Consider the following 19,953-nt stretch of genomic DNA (forward strand, 5'->3'; position numbering starts at 1 on the left):
CCAGACTCACCGGCAGCCTCCGCAAACAGCACTGCTACAGTAGTTGCTTTGCAGTGCATTTCCTCCCTCTACAGTACTGTAGCAACATTTTAGCGCTGGACCCGATTCTACAGCGCTGCTACAGTACCCCGCAAAACACTGTAGCAACCGAATCTGCAATTTGCTTCCTCCGTTGGAGTTGGCCTTATCCTCGCAATATAATACGGTGGAGGAAAAAATAAGTGCGCGAATTGTTCGAAGCGCTTTATGGTCGGAATCCCCATTCCCCAGCCGCCAGAGCACACCTCGCCCGTCTCGCTGTCTCGCACCACCGCTCGGGGAGAGGGAAGGAAGGAGGGGGGCGGCGGGAGGAGATCTCGGGGCCTCTGATCGAGTCGGAGCAGCGGGAGGAGGAGGAGAGAGCGGAAGGGAGGAGTAGATTGGTCCGATGGTAAGGGAGACGGGGTACTACGACGTGCTGGAAGTGAGCTCGGAGGCCACCGAGGCCGAGATCAAGAAGGCCTACTACATCAAGGTGCCGCACGCCCTCCCCTCTTGAGCTTTGTGGTGGGTTGAGAGATGATTTGTTCTCATTTCGTTGGTTGCTGCTGGTGGTGTTGGTGTTGCAGGCGAGGCAGGTCCATCCGGACAAGAACCCCAATGATCCGTTTGCGGCAGCGAAGTTCCAGGCAAGTGTTCGCTCTGTCCTACTGTTGTTTGGCTGCGTCATACTCGGTGGTTTTTTTGCTTCAGCATCTCAACTGCAGCACCGCGATCCTACTCATTCTATAGCTGTCATGCTGCTGCTGCTGCCACTGAGCAGTGAGCAAGGAATCGTCCACTGGCAATCACTCTTGTTCTCTATTCCTCTCGTGTTTCGAAATGTAGCATTGTCGTCATTCAGGATCTGGTGGTATCTTGCGCCATGTAGCCTGAAAATATTTCATTGTTCATGGCACAAAACAGAGCTAGGTGATTGTGAAAGGTGTTCGCTCTCTCTAGTTATGCTGAAGGGAGAGAAACAAACGCCAGGGGGCATTTATGTTGGCATGTTACTGAGCGATGGTCTGATGCTAAGCTGATAAAATTGTTTGAGGTTTAGTATAAGTGATTCAGTGAAAGATGTTTACCTTGCAATCACTAAGCAAAAACGTCTTCTCTGCGCATAAAAAATATGCATTCAAGAATAAGGCAATAGAACCTAGTTCCCTTACAAGTTTCTGTGGCCGAAACAACTTTACTTTACTAGCTGATTTGTACATCATAAAGTGTCCTTTTTTGGCAAAAAATGATCATAATTATTAGGTATAATTAACTCAGTACCACTGCAATCTTGTATAAATTGGAGCCATCTGATATGAGGTTGACATGTGGGACCTAGGGCCACATATCAATGATACAGTGACACATTGGATGATTTTTCTAAGCCTGTGTTACTTGATTGTATTGAACGATATTACCTCAATGTACTGAACCATCAGAAACTATTTCCAATTATCAGCAGTTCTCTTTGTCATATCATATGGTTCTCCTTCTCTAAACCGCGATTGTATTAGAAGCCATCATGCAGGAGCGAAAATTGCATTATCAAGTTTCCTTTGCATTATGTTGAGTATAGCTGCAGTATACCTGCTCCTCTGTGCATCTTGTCACTTTGGAATGCTATTTGATGTCATTACACAAATTTGAGTTTTCAAAAGAGGAATCATATCCTCATCTGAGTTACTTCAAGTGCAGGAACTGGGTGAGGCATACCAAGTACTCAGTGACCCCGCACAGCGCCAAGCCTACGACTCACATGGGAAATCTGGTATTTCGACGTACGTATAATTGAAATACTTCCCATGATGCTATTTGTGAAAACAATATTCAAAGAACTGGAGTGGTCTAGGAGAATAATAGTTATGTAGTTGACTGCTTAGAGACATAATTAATTGTTTTCTTCTTTAGTTCTTTTCCTCGCTGTAACTCTAATATGCTTTCAAATCTTGTTAGATGATTACATTCTAACTTGTTTTCTGTCAACATCCTATAGGGAAGCAATAATTGATCCTGCAGCAATTTTTGCAATGCTGTTTGGTAGCGAGCTTTTTGAGGATTACATTGGTCAACTGGCTATGGCGTCCATGGCTTCACTTGACATCTTTAGTGAAGAGGAACAGATCGATGAAAGGAGGTTGCAGGAGAAAATGCGAGTATGGCCTTTTAACAGAATCATTTATGGACAATCCATTATATTTGACATACTCATTCTTGATTGGAAATTCAGACCTGTTTGTTTTGCACATAAGACTACGATTCTCTTTTAGCTTCCCAGTATATACTACACAAGCAAGTCATGGCATTTGTTGTTACATACCTTTAACTATTACTTTAATAATATCATAGTGAAACTGAAACTATTGTTCAGGGAAACACATCTCCTGACACTAGAAGTCAGAAATATAATGAGAAATCAGAGAACGTATCTGTGAATGTTTCTTTTTATCTTCCTTAAACTTACATTTTCTAACATGTTGTTTGTAAGGTTATACAAAGGCGATGCACAAACACACTAAAGTTTGGCACTGATTTTTAGATTTTTTTTTATTTCTCCCATTTCTTTTTTAAATCCTGATATGGGAAGGAGAAGTCTTGAATCTGTGACAGGCTTCATACTCACTTACTCAACAAAGTTATGAAAATTGAATGTTAGAACGTTAGATTGCCTTTTGCAGTTCATGCTTTACTTGTGCGTCACACTCGGAGTGTTGGCCTACATGCTTGGCCTTTTAAATGCTTTGACAACTTTCATGTACTGCAAACCCTGGCAAACCTCCATGCACGATGAAGTTGAGAAACTCCATCATCACATGATACACTCTCTGAGTTCCTTCTGCATGGGATTTCTCTTGGAGAATATCTGTCTTCATGCTTTTTGACCTCCACAGCACTTGTAACTTATACTAGTGATCCCGTTGAACCTTTGTAATATCAATTGAATGAAACTAGGGGCTGATATAGTCATCACTCATCATTGTTGACTGAGATTAAGCGCGCTTGATGCCTTATATTGTAGATGTATGAAAATTCTACCCAAATTTATGCTCTTTTTTAGTGCTTTAAATATCCACTTTATAAAATATGCTACTTGGTGTGTCATCCCTTTTCTAGTTTCTGCTGTAGTATTCATTTAAGGATTTGATTATGCCCGTAGGTTGTACAGAAGGAAAGGGAGGAGAAGCTTGCAGAGACACTGAAAAACAGATTGCACCTCTATGTTCAAGGAAACAAAGAGGAATTTATCCAGCTTGCTGAAGCTGAGGTGACTAGACTTTCTAATGCAGGTATGTGTTCATGATAATCCTTCCATCACCTCCTCAAATTGTTAATAATAACCCTTTTATTGCTTGCTAAGTGTTCTGTCCATTCAACAACCTAGTAGCTCTGGATGCCTTTTCTGCTTTTAGCCCAACACAGTAGCTTTGAATCTCTTTCCACCATTTTTCTCCCTGTATATCCCTATATGAATCAAGCAGCAAATCTACATTCAATAGCACTTTCTTTTCCTTTTTATGATCATAGTCTGGCTACAATTAAGTATTAACTCAGATCTCTTTTGTGGTCCTGTTTTGCATTCTGCAGCATATGGGGTTGATATGCTGAGTACTATTGGTTACGTATATTCAAGACAAGCTGCGAAGGAGCTTGGAAAGAAAGCCGTATATTTGGGTGTTCCATTTATAGCTGAATGGTTCAGAGACAAAGGCCATTTTATTAAATCCCAAGTAACAGCTGCAACAGGTTAAAGTTATTATTTTTAATCATTGTTTGTTGAATTGAAATGAATAAATTTTTATAATGTTGGTTTTTGTATAGAACTGTAATTTTCTCATGGAATTTGATTTTCTTATATATCTGCAGGTGTAATAGCTCTTATGCAGCTGCAGGAAGACTGGAAGAAGCATCTCAGTTCTGAGTGCCACTACACCGAAGAGGAACTTGAGGCGTACATGCAGACCCACAAAAGTGTTATGGTCGATTCCTTATGGAAGCTTAATGTTATGGATATAGAAGCAACTCTATCGCATGTGTGTCAAATGGTCTGTTTTCATGTCTAGGCTACCTTTCCCAGTTCTTGGGGTTACATTTCATTGTCGTAAGTTGTAACAGTGGATTAAAACATTTTACCAATATCAGGTGCTTCAAGACAACAGTGTCAGGAAAGAGGAACTGCGAGCTCGAGCTAAAGGATTGAAAACTTTAGGCAAAATATTCCAGGTACTGTTTTTCATATATTTATCCATGCATTTCTGATGTGTAAGTTATCTAGTGTTATTATTCATGAGCTAAGTTGGGCTTTTATTCTGCAGCGTGTTAAGCTCAATTCTACCGAGGGGGAGCCAACAGCAGTGGAGAATACAATAAATAACTCGGAAGACAATGATGGTAGTTCCCCGGATTCATCGCCAAGATCTCCCAGGGAACATTCATTCGATCCAAATCCACCATATTCCCAGGTGTGTAGTTGCTACAATCGTTGTTGTCACTTACCTCTGGGAGTTACAAGACTTAAGGACCCCCCCCCCCCCATCACTTAGTAGTGTGGACTAGACCTGATACGTGCAAGGTTTAGCAGTGCAGCACCAACCTGACTTAGAAGAGTTCAAAAGTAGATGAATATAGTCTACCATACTGAGACAAGCATAGGCAGGTTTAGAGTAATTTTGGAACAGAGTTACCTAAAACCAGGGCATCAATATGACCTCTTAACTGGGTCATCCTTGTCCTAGGCTCCTAGCAGTTGTACGCCTCCAACTTCTACTATACTTCTTGGATAGGTCACTGCTGTTTAGCTAAATCTTAACATGTTCCGACTAGACTAAGTTACCTACATAAATGTCCTGGTATGACGGTATCCACCACACCTCATGGTAACCTATTGATGTCAAGCTGCATTGACTTTCCACCTATATCCAATTTCAATTACATATAACCATCCTTTATTGCTTTTTCCACCACCATATCTAATGACTGGTGCTGCGAGCTTTGCATCACGTCGAAGACAACCTGTTGCACTTATGCATGCGCTAAAACCCAACTCCAACCTTACACCGCCATGGCATAACATAAGTGTTGAGTTGCCTATCCTAGATTGTCTTTCATCCCATAAACTCAATGGAAAGAGAATACAAAATGATGGAGAATCACTTGACATGCATGCACTATCCATATACTGACAACCATTGGCCATTTCCTTAGTTGTACCTCTGCTATGAACACTCACAATCCATAATTCCATTGTTTCCGACTCTAGATACTTATGATAAACAAAACCCTTTTTGGACATGCAATTTTGCTCTGTCAAACAAAAGACTAAAAACTTCCCTTATTTCTGTTCAGAGTCCATACGTGGAGGCCCCTCAGTTTGGCGGCTATTCTTCATTCAACTTCCCAATGCCTACTGCCCCACCTGGCGCGCAGAGGGATCCCGTTCCATGACTGCTTCGAGTGGCAGTAACTTCGTTTTGTATGGGTCGTCATTTTGTACCATATTGCTTGTGTAGTATATGATCGCATGGTCCTCATTTGTATTTGTAACAGTAGTAGTAGAGTGAGGCAGCAGCTGGTTATATATTGCATCTTTTTTCTTCTCTTCAGTTGTGTAATCAATCAATCATGCAACGACGGCAGCCTTTGTGTTGTGTACAGGCAGGCTTGTTGTACATGAACTATCACTTCCTCTTTTTTTCCAATGTGCCTATGGGTGCATAATTGTTTTAGTCAATGGCCCATATGTGAAAATTTCGCAAAGTCATGGCTCGTGGCAATCATCTCCAGCCTTTCTCTGTAACTTTGATAATTGGAATGTCTGTTCGCAGTGTCCATTGTTTCCTTTCCCCCCCTGAGATGAACACAATGCCCATTGCTGCATTGCTATTTTGCAGTGCGGAGTTTTTGTAGGAGTTATACTGTTTCCTGTGAGATTTCTGTGAAATTCCTGAACTCCAAGGTATGAGTTTGAGTATAGATGTAGGTCTTTGCTTGCACATAGGGTGTGTGTGGGAGTGAGTTCAAATACTACAATGATATCTCAGGATAGACCGTCTAAAAAAGGTATGGTGTTGCAATTGCAATACCTCCAGGGCGGGAGGGGGGAGGCACTGACATTTGGACCAGGCGGCATGGGCTCGTTGCCTAGTAATGCAGCCCTTGTTGTGCACTCATTGTATATACCTAGCTAAGTTACAATAAAAATATAAATATTATATATAGTAATGTTAAATATAAATTTATGGTACGAAGATGTGAATGCTTTACGAGAGCATCGTCAAATGAATACGTTAAGAGTGATGCTATAGTTTGATTTAAAATGAGATCTGAAAATATGGATGATATTATATGTTAATTTCTTTATTTATTTTCGTTAGTAAAACGGTCTCATGTTCTTAGCCGCTGACGAGACATGGAGACTGAAAAAAAGATAGATAATTAAAATAGATAAATTATTTAAATTTTAGAGTTTATTATTAGATAAGAAGTGAGTAGGGTAAGAAGTGACATTGGAATCGACTGTGTTTTACAATATTATGGTGGTCGGCTTTTGAGCCTTTGGCCCAGCAAAATGGGCGCAAAGTTACCAGGAAGTCACATAGGAACCGCGGGGTCCACACAAACTGGGAGTTCCAGAGATGACTAAATAGGCCACTCGGGTCGGCCCGGTACGGGCCCAGCTTGGCACGGCCCGATAGGCCCGATTACTGTAACGGGTCGGGCCGTGCCTGCCCGCGTACCGCGTCCTCGGCCCACGGCAAGACCCATCTTCCACCGGGCTGTGTCGGGTCGGTCCACGGCACGATGGGCCTGTTTGGCACGACGGGCCCGGCCGGCACGGTGGAGGCACGCTCGGCCCGCCAGCACTCTGAAAATAGGAAAAAATAAAAAAATAATAGCTAAAAAATTTCAAAAAATCAAAAAAAAATTATATAAAATAAATAAATAAGAGCTTTATTGATTGGTTGCCTCGTTAAAAACCTTTCTAGTAGAAAAAAAGAGTACAACCTATGATTGTGCTTCAAAAATTACATGATTTCATTAGAAATCCCAGAATTTTGCTTGCAATATTTAATATGGTTCATCAAGTGTCCCGCTCCATTTTGAAGATCTGGCACCTAATTCATTGCTGCATATATTACACTTAGCAAATCTTACCTATTCCCCGTTAATTTCTCTAAAGACCTTTTCAAAATGTTGCCACACCCATGACTATGCACGTGAGTTCTCGACGTCTTGATCCATGAATTGAAATATGGAATTGATTTCTTGATGTGAAGTGACTACTGGCTACTTGGCTAGCAACTAGGAAAAGAGAGATGAGTGGCCGATGAGATCACATGGAGTTTTAGATGGTATTTATAGGCCAAAATGAGATGTGGGTGAGGTCGTTGGGGTTGTTTTCGAAAAAATAAAGAAAAAACATTAATAAAATAAAAAACTTAGAAATAATAGGGACACATAATTAATTCTAAAAATGAGTTTTATTGAAACATTTCTAGCAAAGGGAAAAAGAGTACAACCTAGCTCAAAAAATTTGAAATTACACGTTCTCATCAACATCTAGATACAAAATTTGGAATGATTCTTCAAACTCAGTATTCTCTGCAGTGTATTGCATTTGTGCTTCAGCTTGTTCCCAATCTTTTACTATGGTGAGTATTTCAACCATCTCACTTGATAGATTTGTTCTTCTAAGACTGAAGGCAATCTCAGAAGAAACTGTAGATACATGAACCATTAATAAATCTCACGCTAACAGTGAAAGCACTGGATAATTCGTCTTGTGCTCATGCCACTATTGCAGTATGTTGAAGTTTTCTTGTTCATGGCTGATAACGTCACTGTCAATGAAGGTAATTAGCTCCTCTCCGGATGTTAGAATTTCAGTGTTCGTAGACGATCGTGACGAAGAGTCTGAACTTCTTGATGAAGAACTTGCACCAAATATTTTCCCCACGTTGTCGTCTTCTTACTTGTTGTGGGTGCTAGTGGAGGTCGTTGCAGGTGAACTCCGTCATATTTTATTTCATATTTACTATAAACTCCGAATAACTTAGAACGAACATTAGTATAATAATTAGAATAATCGTGGCCAAGAGCATCACCTAGAATTGTGAGAACTCTACAGAAAGCTGCAATTTTAGCTCTAGGATCTAAAATAAAGACAAATACGTACAACAAAGAAATTTCTTTCCAATATTTTAAGAATTTAAATTTTATAGGAACTACACAATCTCTTAGAAGATTGTCATTTTCATAGTTGTTTAAATAAGTAGCAATTTCAACAATATTATGCACTACTAAACAAGATGTTGGATAATAAACTCATGATAAACTCACGGTTGAATTATAAAAAAATTCAAGAAACTCCAGTATCCTTTCGGCAACATACCAATACGCTTCCGTGAGTAAAGTTTGACCCCATGCTGATGGTAATGTGTATGAATAAACACACCAAATATACTCTTATATGGTATAATATTTTTGAGCATTAAGAAAATAGAGTTCTATCTTACCGGTATGTCCACAACAAACTTACGTAGACGCACACCCATTGCAACACAATACTGTTTATATGCTACAATTTGTTGGTTAGAGGAGTTCACAAAAGATATTGCAGTACGAAGATCGTCTAGGTATTACGACAACCTCTTCAAACTGAATTTTACTATAAGATTGATAATATGACAAGCACAACGTTGATGTAACAAGAAAGATTGAGTATATGTACTAAACAACGGAGTAAGAATATCCATTGCTCTAGAATTTGCACCGGCATTATCTAAAGTGATAGAAAATATTTATTCGTGAGACCAAAGTCTGCAACTACTTAAGATATTTTTTCAGCAATATTTTCACCAGTATGCGCGTTGTCAATCAACCAAAAACCTAATATTCTGTTTTCTAATTCCCAATCATTATTAACAAAATGAGCAATCACACTAAGATAATCCTCTCTAGCCCTACTTGTCCATATGTCCGAGGTCAAAGCAACTAAAAATGTACATGTTTGCAATATTTCTTTAAGCTTGCTACGACACGCATTATAGTATTTTACTATATCCCTACTAGTTGTCTGTCTAGAAACATACGTGAACCTATGATTACGAGCTTTCTTAATGTAGTCTTCAAATGCAGCAGACTCACCGATATTGAGTGGTAAATCCTCTCTTGCAATAAAGCGACATAGCTCTTTTCGAGCATTGGCAGAGTCGTACTCCCAATGACGAATAGAGCCGTCGGGGTTGTACTACAACACCGTCTGCTTCATGGCTGCTCTACTCTTTCGCTTGCAACTTGTGGCGTGCCTCTTCAAGTGCCCCGTTCCATCCGAGGGCTTTGTAGATAATTCATGTTTGCAAATATAACACCTAGCATACCTGACACTTACCTCATCTTTTTCTTTGTATAACCTTTCAAAGTCTTACCAAATTTCGGAAGTACCGGCTCTTGATCTTTTAGACCCGGTGCTTGCTAATGTGTGCGTACTTGTAGAGCCTGATGATGGAGGTGATTCTGTATCACCTGCATGTGAATCAACCGGAGGTTTACCGTCGGGTCCATCATCACCTGCAGCACTGGTATCAAAGGGGCCGTAGTCCCCTGTGAGTCTTTGGAGAAAAAAAATCATGATCTATGGATGTATTATGATCACCGGCATGCATGATCAATGTCGAATGACACTAAAAAATTGCAAATATTCAGAGTTAGAAATAAGACTGAACAACGATTAAAAAAATCATCAAGATTTCTTCAACTTCAAGACAACAGGTCAGCAGGATGACGGTTTTGGAATTACTCGGATTTTTTGCAACAATTCAAACTAATTTTGCCAAATTATTGCTAATTCTCAATAACTTTGAGACAATAATGAGAGGAGAAAACAAGAGAGAAAATGGTGTTACTGGAGTGGAATGGAAGGACAAGGTGCTCCTCTATTTATACATGAAAAATGGTGATTTTTGCATTTTTTGAATTTTTTAAGCTTAATTGGTCACAAAACGACTATAAAATTCAAAAATATTGGGTTAACTGGTTAAACGGGCCCGCGTGCCCGTCGTGCCCCTATGCCCATTGTGCCCCCGCATGCCAGCCAGGCCCACAACAGCTACTACCGGTCCAGGCGTGCCCGCTGGGCCGTGCCGCCGCGCGCTTGGCCGTGCCGTGCCGACTGAGCCGCTGCATGCCGAGCCGACGCGTCGGGCCATACTGTGCCGGGCCGGCCGTGCCTCCTGAGCCGTTGCGTACTCAGGCCGTGCCGTGCCATGCTGGGTCGTATCCGTGTCGGTCCAAAATATCCAGCCTGCCGTGCCGGTCCAAAATATCCAGCCTGCCATGCCGCACACTCGGCCCAGGCACGACCCGAGATCTCGTGCCGTATCGTGCCGACTCGATCCATCTAAACTCAGATCGAACCGTGCTTGAACCATGCCAATAATATTATACTCAGACTGGCCATATTACACGACCCATTTATACATATTTCTTAGCTTTTAAGTAGCCGGAGGGCGACCGTCGAGTTGACCCGACCCGGCAGAGGCAGACGGCACGCCAGTCACCAAACATCCGCGGCGAGATGGAGAACCCGCCGCCGCGCCGGTGGCCGCCGGGCTTCCGCTTCAGCCCCACAGACGAGGAGCTCGTCCTCTATTTCCTCAAGCGCCGGATCGCCTCCGGCCGCCCCACCCCCTACGTCGCCGACGTCGACGTCTACAAGTCCCACCCTTCCCACCTCCCCGGTACGAGTGTCGCCCCCCCTCACCCCCCCCCCCCCCCAAAAAATCGCTTCGGTTCTTGCAATCCCGCGGTCTCGTGACCTGAAATCGTCGTCGGAATTGCAGAGAGGTCGGCGCTGCAGACGGGGGACCGGCAGTGGTTCTTCTTCAGCCGGCTGGACCGCAAGTACCCCAACGGCTCGCGCGCCAGCCGCACCACCGGCGACGGCTACTGGAAGGCCACGGGGAAGGACCGCTTCGTCTGCGCCGGCGGCGGCTGTCGGGCGGTGGGAAACAAGAAGACGCTCGTGTACCACCACGGCCGCGCGCCGCGGGGGGAGCGCACGGACTGGGTCATGCACGAGTACACCATCCTCGCCGACGCGCTCCCGCCGGCCGCGCTGGGGCGCGAGGCCTTCGCGCTGTACAAGCTGTTCCAGAAGAGCGGGGCGGGCCCGAAGAACGGCGAGCAGTACGGCGCGCCCTTCCGGGAGGAGGATTGGTTGAGTGACGATGAGGATGAGGGAGTGCCTGCTGCGGATGCTGCCGCTCGTCCTGTTCCTAGAACCACAAATTGTCCTGCTGCTACAGTCGAGGAGCATACTACCCGTGAGCTTCCGATTGGGGATCTTGATGAGCTCCTGACGCAAATTGAAAACGATCAGGAGCAAGTTGAAGCAGAGTTAGATTTCTCGACACCTGCTTCTTCCCAAGTTCAGCTTCAGCATGGTCATGATCAGGGATGGCTCAGTGATCGTGGCGACGAGGCTGATCTTGTGGGTGCTTCCAGTAGTGCTGGTGCTGTGGTAGCGGCAGAGAATACTTGCACTGATCTCCCTCTTGGGGATATCGAGGAGCTTCTGATGCAAATGTCCGATGATCAGCAGAACGCCGCATTGTTCTCGGGTTTCTCAACATCAGTTCCAGAATTACAGCTTCAGTGTGACGATCATCAGGTTTGGCTTGATGCCGACAGGGGGCCGGAAGTTTGTGCTGCAGAGCCTACCGCTAGCAGTGATGCTGTGGTGATAGCAGAATGTACTGGCACAGAGCTTCCACTTGGGGATCTTGAAGGCCTTATGCTGCAAATAGCCAATGACCAGGAAATGGTCGGACCTCTGTCAGATCTCTCCACACCATTTGGTCATCATAACTTCAATCAGGTTTGTCTTGTGTATCAGTTATACTTTGTACTAGTTCATCCTTTAGAAGGTTGGGAACCTCAACATTTAGCAGTGTGATTTCTAATTGCTTATCCATCATGATCATATAATCACTCCAGTTTAGAATTTTAAAAGACATATGAATTTCTGGTGTCATCTGCAAATGTTAGAATATGTTTCTGACCTTGCATGATGCAGCTACAACTTGTAATAATATGCATGAAGTATTTTACTCAACGTTTCAGATTCATAAGATATCTTATTTTGACTTATGTAGGTCGGCATTGGAGATTTTCATGAATCTCGTGGTGCTCCAGTTGGTAATCTTTCTTGTATAGTTCAAGAATGCACAGGATTTGATCCACAAACTGAGCCAAGTAGTCAAATTCCAGAGTCTAATATTACCAATGTGCCATTTAGTGGAGAAACTAATTCTGCTGAAGAAACAAGTGGGCCACGTTCCGTGCCAGGTTTGATTAGTTACAACAGCCATGATGCTGACGAGGAGTTCCTTGAAATCAATGATTTCTTTGATCTGGACGATGTCGAACAGAGTACGAATTTTACAACAACTGAGCACTTGATATCTGCAACGAATGGGATGTTTGACAATTTGGAGTACTCCGATGCCCCTATGTTCCTACCTGGGCCATTCGACGCAGTTGGCGTGGTAGCTGAAAATCAATTTGTTGATTTTGGCAACAGTGGAATTCAGAACCAGGGATATCAATATACAACCGAAATAAGGACACATTATCAGGTCGCTCTTAACGTGCAGAGACATATGCAACATGATCATGTTGTCTTATCCTCACATGCATCAGGTGCTTAATTATTTCGTTTCATTTTTGAACTTTTTTTTGTAGGATCACTTCATCACTTGAAACATAACTTTGTCCAATATCTGATTTGGCCTGTTACTCCTGAACGTTGCAGACACTCCGAATCTTCATATAGTTAATGAGCCACCTAACAGGGGCTCAAGTGCTTCAAAATCATGGTTCAATGCGGCATTGTCAGCCTTGTTGGACTCTGTACCTAGCAGTCCAGCAATGGCTGCTGAAATTGAAAACACTGTTATTAACAGAACACTCCAGCGCATCTCTAGCTTCAGGTCACAGCAAGCTGCAGGTGAAGAAAACACTGTCATTAACAGAACACTACAGAGCATCTCTAGCTACAGGTCACAACAGGCTGCAAGTGAAGAACCAAGCACCCCTGTTATTCAGGTTACAAGAGGTGGCAGACTAATCGTCGGCTCTCTACTGGTTTTACTTGCTGCTGTCATGTGCACCTTTACCGCTGGGTCTGTGGTCAATTTATTCAAGGGGTTATGGAAATCCTCTTCTGCATGACAGGATCGACAACAACTTTTTTCCTGTTATGCTGGTGATCTAGTCCTTTCTAATTCTTTTTGGTTCTCAGTATGAGTTGTTTCACTGTCCCTTCCCTTTCAAAAGGGCAAAGAGCTAGGAGCATTTTAAGGGCGGTACAGTGATTACAAGTGTTAGCATTGAGCTTATGCAATAGAAAAAAATAAAGGAAACAAATGTGAGGTATCTGATGGTAATATTATACCTACGAAGTTATTGTCCTCATGTACGCTTTGAGGCAAATGTATGCTGAATGTAATTAAACAATGAAAGAACTGCAGTTTTTGTACATATCATCGGTAAAGTTGAAGATCCCATGTCCATGTATATGTCTCTTGTTCCCCATTTGAGAAGTAGATGACTCCTTTTTTTGTATATTTAAGACCTGCAATTCATTTGTTCAGGAGAAAATGAACTATTTACTATTGAATAGCGACCGATTCTACAATTCGTCATCGAATAGGTCCGGCTTCCTTCCATGTCCGGCTTCAATTCCATGCCATCGAATAGTGAGTTTTCTTCCTTTTATGCCATCGTCTCCGTTAGACTAATTGTGACCTTCGTTAGATGCTGTAAAAAGATCATTTTGCCTCTATTTCAGTATGTGAGTAATTTTTCTCATGTCATTGTGAATTACTGATCAAATTTCTGTTAGTAGTATGTGATATATATTCAATTTGTTTTTCAACTTTAAACTGAGTGTTAAAAGAGAATTTTTTTAGCTTTTGTTTGCCGTATAGCAACAAAAATTTAGTCAATAATTCGCAATGGAATGAAGAAAATTACTCACATACTGAAATAAGGGTAACATAGCCTTTTTATAGCGTCTAAGGAGGTCCACAACCTGCCTAATAGAGGCGATAGCATAAAAGGAAGAAAACTCGCTATTCGATGATATGGAAGGAAACTAGACCTAATCCATAGCGAATCGTAGAACCAATCGCTATTCAGTGGCAAATAGTTCATTTTCTCTTTGTTGAGACAATCCTCATCAAATTTACAGATAGTTCCTCAATCACAATGTTGGACTATGACCCACCACGTAGAATTTGGCATTTTCCACTGCCCTGTATTGAGGGCTCGGATAGCAAGTAGTAGCAACTATTGTTTCAAAGTGGGTTTTAGCAACATTCTGATTAAAATGATTCCAGATTTAACATAATAAACAGGCCATGACAGCCATTGTAGTATATCACACACATGAACATGAGCATTTTAAAATTAATTAGAGCATGAACATTACTACTCATATTCAAAATGAAACAAATATGACAATCGGCAAATTAAGGTGGGACAACACTAGAAACATATCAACAAGTGTTAATTTAATTAATGAGTTTTCAGTACGGGTTACAGATTTAACAGTCATCGAACGCCAAAGGCTAATCCAGATCATTGATCAGTGTGACAGTACCAAACTATTGTTCTAGACTGTAGTTAACAAATTCAGGGTCTTGATTATTTAGCAATTAAACTATTAGCATATAAAAGTTAAATGCATATTGCTCGCTAATAAACATTATTGTGCTAGAATATGAATTCTACACAACTACACTCTAGAACAGCTACTATATTGTCACACCGATCTCCCTAGGTCCGCTATCATCATAGAGCAAATACCCCACCAATTCTAACTTATAATTTACTCCCAACAACTGTACACAATAGATATAGGCACACATTATTGAAATGTCGCCTAGAGGGGGGGGGGGGGTGAATAGGCGAAATCTAAATTTTCTGCAAACTTCAAAACAACGGATTAAAAAGTTCGGACCTTCCGGACTTTTGTCCGGAACCTCCGCACTTGTCCGGAGGTTCCGGAGAAAAGTGCGGATACTCCAGACTTTTGTGAGATTATGAACTGAAGTTAAATCTGGGGTGATGAGTGACAAGGTTAAGGTTTACCAAGCATCAGTAGGAGTATTACAACTTATAGGATCAAATACCTGCAACTCAAACTTTGCAATAAAAGAGATCGGGTATAAAACCTAGAGTTCTATTCAAACAAAAGATAATACACAAATGCTAGTAATAGAACAAAGCTGACACATGAATTTGTTTACCAGAGTTCGGTCACTCCACAAAGGGGTGTTTACGTCTCCGTTGAGGTGCTCACAAAGAGCTGGGTCTTTTCAACCCTCTCCTCACCAAAGCGACCACAAAGATCGAGCTTCGAGTTTCTTACTCAACTTTTCAGGATGATACAAACTTCCCGAGGCTCACCACACGCTTGGGAGCTCAACGGGAAACTCCTTGCCATCTAGGTGGACAAACCACCAAGAGTAATAAACTTAAAATCACCGGCTTTGACAAAGAAACAAGTGCTCAATGATGGCTATGAACTTTACTAGCACTCTTGCTTAAACCCACTCAACCCTAGCAAAGATCTCAACTAGAATCACAAATGGGAGTGGAAAGGAGCTTTTAGTGTGCTAGAAGCCTTTTGTCTCAAAGCTGGTCGGAATGGAAAGTCAGAGAGCTGTTACATTGAAGAGGTTGAGGTATTTATACTCCACAATTAAAAACTAGCCGTTATGTTCTGAAAAAGTGCGGACCCTCCGCACAAGTCCGGAACCTCTACACTTGTGCGGACTCTCTGCAGAAAAGTGCGGATACTCCGCAGTTAGCCGAGAGAAATACTAAAGTGCGGACCCTCCGCACAAAAGTGCGGTCCTTCCGGACTTTTCTGAAATAAAAGATTCAGGGCTAACTTGCTATGACTCTCATGGGTTCGTTTGGAGTATTGAGCACTGTTTCTGTACAACCAAGTAGATTTCATATCCCCCTTTATAGTACGGCATCCTAAACTCAATTATAAAGTATAAAAAAAAATTAAAAGTATAGGAGCCAAGTAGCTTTCCTTTATCCATTATGGGGGGTTCACAATGCATCACATATCTTACTTGATGGAATTAACACCTGTTCATGACTCATAAAACTTATTAGTTCTTTAATTGCTTTGTCATTATCACCAAAATCCACTTTGGAGCCTAGATGCACTTTCAGTTATGGCAAAATTGCAAGCTATACTTTTAAAGGCAATGGGAGCAATCTTAGAAAGCATTGTCCTAGAAAACAAAGGCACTCCCTCTATGCTGAGGTCGATAGGGTGAATGTTTGCGGGGGTACAATACAAATGTGTCGACAACAGGGTACACTACGGCCAACACTCGAGGAGCATAGCAAAGCCGCAACAGTGAGGAGCACCAACACCGGGTCAGGGAGGAAGTCACCAAACACCAGAGCGCAAGGCACAGTGAGAACAAAGCCAACACCACACAAAACGCTACCAAGGAAGACAACGCACGCATGGCAGGTACACTGTGCACCGGAGCACACGGCAGACACGCGCGCGCGATGAAGGCACCGCGCACAAGATATCGCTAGTCGGAGGATGGAGGAAGCCTGGACGGAGTTCTCACACAACGGAGTGCATGTGTTGCACCACCACCACATGCAATTCACGCACAAGGGCACGACAACACAAATCATAGGTCGACACAAATGACAAGGGTGGAGTAATTTGCTGCACTTGTTATTTGGTTACCTCTATCTTTTAATTACCATACTTACTAATAATTTTTTAAAGAAAGTGAGATAGGTCTTCTCTCTTGCAGTTCTTTATATTTCTCGAATGCGAAGCATGACGTATATACCTATGTTTGAAATTATGTCCCTCGATTATGCTTGATGACTTAATATTTACTTTCTAAAGTTTACTTGAATCCTAAAATTAAGAAGTGAAGTAAGCGAGATTTGTCGCTTTAAAGTTGTTCATTTATTATTATATGCAATGTTGGAAGTTATATTGTTACTTATGCATGAAGCATGTCATACATATGCATCATGCGTTGGAAGTTATATCGTCGTCTTGTGGCTGCGACTATATTGTTACAACACCGTATGTTACCCAAGAAGGGGTACGTGCATACCTTATGCGTTACTTGAGAAGGGGGAAGGGTAAGGAAGAGCACAACCTATGCACACATCTGCATTCATATGGATATCTTTATTTTAATTGCTTCGACGTCGTTCTTATATCATAAAGAAGTCTTTAATACCGTTTTGGATGAAACTGATATGGTAAATCATAGCTAGCGGATGATAGTATGTGGTTGTTGTTGTCTTGTTAGGTTTAATTATGTTATACATTTATTGTTAACTTATTCAACTTATTATCTTTGCTAAGATAAACGTTAATCAATTGTAGCTCAATAGCTTATTAAAGCAATTCACTTGCTAAGATTTTTAAATCTCACTCTTGTTTTTTTTCAGGTACGTCTTGAGGTGGCGGCGAGTATGCAAAATGGGTTGCAAGATGTCTTTGCACGAACACCTCTACTTTTGGTTTAGTTCAGTTGTGTTGTTAGTTTAGACTTTTAGTTGTTTGTTGTATGTTCGTCTGGTTGTGGCATGGTTGTATGTTTGAGGCATATTCTTCGTTTGCTAGGATATTTACTATTTTTCAGTGTGATGATATATTTATCTCTCACTTTATGGTGTTTGATCAATTATATCTTTGGTTACAAGGAAAATGATGCTGAAATTTTCTTATTCGGCGACCCGTAGGTTAGTTTGTTAGTACTTCGGGCATATGGTGCTCCCTGGGGGTGTTACAAGTTTGTTGAAACAAAGTTTGTTTAATCATCACCCACAAGTAAAAGGAGCAAATGGAGATATTTCATTTTAAGTCCCATAATCCCTGATTGATACACTGACAATCGCGGTTTAAGCGAGCAAGCTAACATGGAATTATTGAAACAAAGTGACGAGGAGCCGACAATTCTCTAGACGTAATTGTAACTGCGTTTGCCATTCGTGCAGAAGATCTCTTCATCACAGCGGACACTCCAGCAAATGGCCCTGATCTTTGAGCGACTGGACACAGTCATCAAACATCTCCTGCACTCCTCTGAACCTGAAGCCCAGCCCCTGCAGCTTGGATGTGTTCAGCTGATACGACTGCTTCCCATACGGGTTGCTCAATCTGCATGGCAATTTCGAGACACCATGACAATCAGTCAAAATTTCAAGAAAAGATATTCAGTCTAAGTTTGCAGCAGAGCACATGATTGGATGACTAGCCTCCTAGGTATGGGGAAGATCGGGTATCGTTTTGCCAGAAAGGAAACCAGCTCGTTGTTGTCCAGCACCACTGAGCTGCACAGGTACCTCCCAGTAGCCTCGGGTGTCTCGTACACTAGAATATGACTGCTTGCGACATCATCGATGTGAACATACCCCATTCTTCCGTAAGAACTGAACCTGCCAGTGTCACCTGAAAGACCATTTTTTTCGACACCCGTTTAATTAACTGAATAGCTGTTATTTTTCTTGGCGTAGATTAGCTTAGTATTTAAGGGTTAGCATATGAAAAACATAGAAACACACTTTGGGAGATTAATGGTGATACTAGAAGGACATAAGTACCTTGAAACAAGCCAAGGATGTCTGAAGCGGTAACGCATAATTCATGGGATAAACTGGGCCCAATGACAAATGATGGAAGAACAGTCACAAGGTCAATGCTATTCTCCTTGGCAAACTCCCATGCTGTTTTCTCTGCAAATACCTTTGCCAGGGCATACCATAGCTTTGGAGGAACATGGGAGAAGGGCAGTTTTCAGATCAAGGTTTAAGACAATATATTAATCGTAAAGTACAACCAAATTAGGGGCTAGATTGTTTCCATATATCACCTGCATCTTTTCACAGAGTGGCACAGAGCTCCATGTTGTTTCATCCAGTGAGATGTTTGGCTGAGCATCATCCCTAATTCTCACCGCAGACGACGAAGATGTAAGAACTACCCTCTTGAGAAATGGGTTCTTCTTGCACGATCTTAGTACATTCAGAGTGCCGTTTATTGCAGGAACGAGCGTTTCTTCCTGCAACATGAATATCACAAAAAAGAGTGAAAATCATGGTAGATGCACTTCCACAGAACACCATCTAAAGCAAAAGTAAAACCCCAACAACTCGATAAACGAAGCCAAGAATGAAATGAATGCAGTAAGATTATCCAGCTACATATATATAGTAGCATGATGGCAAAATGACGATAAAGTTAACCGTTTAGAGCAAATGCAGCATGCCTTGCTACTGGAATCACACTTAGCGAGGACAGGCGATGCAGTGTGGAATACACCCTCGCAAGCCATCACGGCATCGTCAAAACTCCCTTCTTCTAACAGATCAGCTCTCACAAGTTGCAGCCTCTCTTTAGCACCAGGTAATTTCCAAAGGTGTGCCACTTTTTTGTAATTTCCTGTCAAGTTGCAAAGAAAATCAGTAACTCATTAACTCGCAACTGCGAGTAACAAGGATCAATATGCAAAAATAAAATCGTAATTAAGATTAATTCGTATATGTAAAATACTTGGGTCTCTGACTGTCCCTAGCACATGATACCCTGACTCGAGAAGTCTCTTGATGAGCCAAGATGCAATGAAGCCAGAAGCCCCGGTTACACAAACCTTGCCCTTGGTTGAGCTCACCATTTTCGTAGACTGATGCAAGTGATGCTGAGCTCCGGTCCAAATCGACCTTCTCGATCTTATAGGCGCCACAAAGAATATTCTAGAGAAGGGAGAGCAAGAATGGTACATGCATCAACCCAATTTGGTGATCGTAGTTAACAGATACAAGCTGGGTTGGTTGAAGGTAGATTTACAGTAGATTCAGGAG

General features: G+C 42.0%; 3 protein-coding genes across 3 annotated transcripts; 2 read left to right on the forward strand and 1 right to left on the reverse strand.

The window, feature by feature from the left end:
- The first annotated feature begins 207 nt into the window (after positions 1-207).
- Positions 208-5,772, forward strand: LOC133901913 (chaperone protein dnaJ 10-like). Its single transcript, XM_062343446.1, has 10 exons — positions 208-514; positions 609-668; positions 1,717-1,799; positions 2,015-2,174; positions 3,176-3,305; positions 3,604-3,762; positions 3,883-4,061; positions 4,159-4,239; positions 4,332-4,478; positions 5,362-5,772. Exons 1-10 carry the CDS (start codon positions 428-430, stop codon positions 5,458-5,460), a joined length of 1,185 nt encoding a protein of 394 aa, XP_062199430.1. The 5' UTR covers positions 208-427; the 3' UTR covers positions 5,461-5,772.
- A 4,738-nt stretch (positions 5,773-10,510) lies between these two features.
- On the forward strand, positions 10,511-13,581 carry LOC133901807 (uncharacterized). Its single transcript, XM_062343312.1, has 4 exons — positions 10,511-10,754; positions 10,857-11,893; positions 12,171-12,717; positions 12,830-13,581. The coding sequence occupies exons 1-4, from the start codon at positions 10,592-10,594 to the stop codon at positions 13,246-13,248; spliced, it is 2,166 nt and encodes a 721-aa protein (XP_062199296.1). The 5' UTR covers positions 10,511-10,591; the 3' UTR covers positions 13,249-13,581.
- A 4,521-nt stretch (positions 13,582-18,102) lies between these two features.
- On the reverse strand, positions 18,103-19,766 carry LOC133902230 (tetraketide alpha-pyrone reductase 1-like). Its single transcript, XM_062343838.1, has 6 exons — positions 19,646-19,766; positions 19,362-19,534; positions 18,966-19,154; positions 18,697-18,859; positions 18,352-18,544; positions 18,103-18,253 (listed from the first exon to the last, which is right to left on the reverse strand). The coding sequence occupies exons 1-6, from the start codon at positions 19,764-19,766 to the stop codon at positions 18,103-18,105; spliced, it is 990 nt and encodes a 329-aa protein (XP_062199822.1).
- Positions 19,767-19,953: the final 187 nt, after the last annotated feature.

Source organism: Phragmites australis, chromosome 20, assembly GCF_958298935.1.
Source record: "Phragmites australis chromosome 20, lpPhrAust1.1, whole genome shotgun sequence".
Classification (NCBI taxonomy): domain Eukaryota; kingdom Viridiplantae; phylum Streptophyta; class Magnoliopsida; order Poales; family Poaceae; genus Phragmites; species Phragmites australis.

Excerpts from the sequence above, each read along its gene's own strand:
- LOC133901913 (XM_062343446.1), top strand. The coding sequence starts at position 428 with ATGGTAAGGGAGACGGGGTACTACGACGTGCTGGAAGTGAGCTCGGAG. Across the intron at positions 3,306-3,603 it reads GACTAGACTTTCTAATGCAG|CATATGGGGTTGATATGCTG; the intron begins GTATGTGTTCAT and ends TGCATTCTGCAG. Across the intron at positions 4,062-4,158 it reads TATCGCATGTGTGTCAAATG|GTGCTTCAAGACAACAGTGT; the intron begins GTCTGTTTTCAT and ends TACCAATATCAG.
- LOC133901807 (XM_062343312.1), top strand. The coding sequence starts at position 10,592 with ATGGAGAACCCGCCGCCGCGCCGGTGGCCGCCGGGCTTCCGCTTCAGC. Across the intron at positions 11,894-12,170 it reads GTCATCATAACTTCAATCAG|GTCGGCATTGGAGATTTTCA; the intron begins GTTTGTCTTGTG and ends TGACTTATGTAG. Across the intron at positions 12,718-12,829 it reads CTTATCCTCACATGCATCAG|ACACTCCGAATCTTCATATA; the intron begins GTGCTTAATTAT and ends TGAACGTTGCAG.
- LOC133902230 (XM_062343838.1), bottom strand. The coding sequence starts at position 19,766 with ATGGTGAGCTCAACCAAGGGCAAGGTTTGTGTAACCGGGGCTTCTGGC. Across the intron at positions 19,535-19,645 it reads AGGGACAGTCAGAGACCCAA|GAAATTACAAAAAAGTGGCA; the intron begins GTATTTTACATA and ends GCAACTTGACAG. Across the intron at positions 18,860-18,965 it reads CACTCTGTGAAAAGATGCAG|CTATGGTATGCCCTGGCAAA; the intron begins GTGATATATGGA and ends GTTCCTCCAAAG.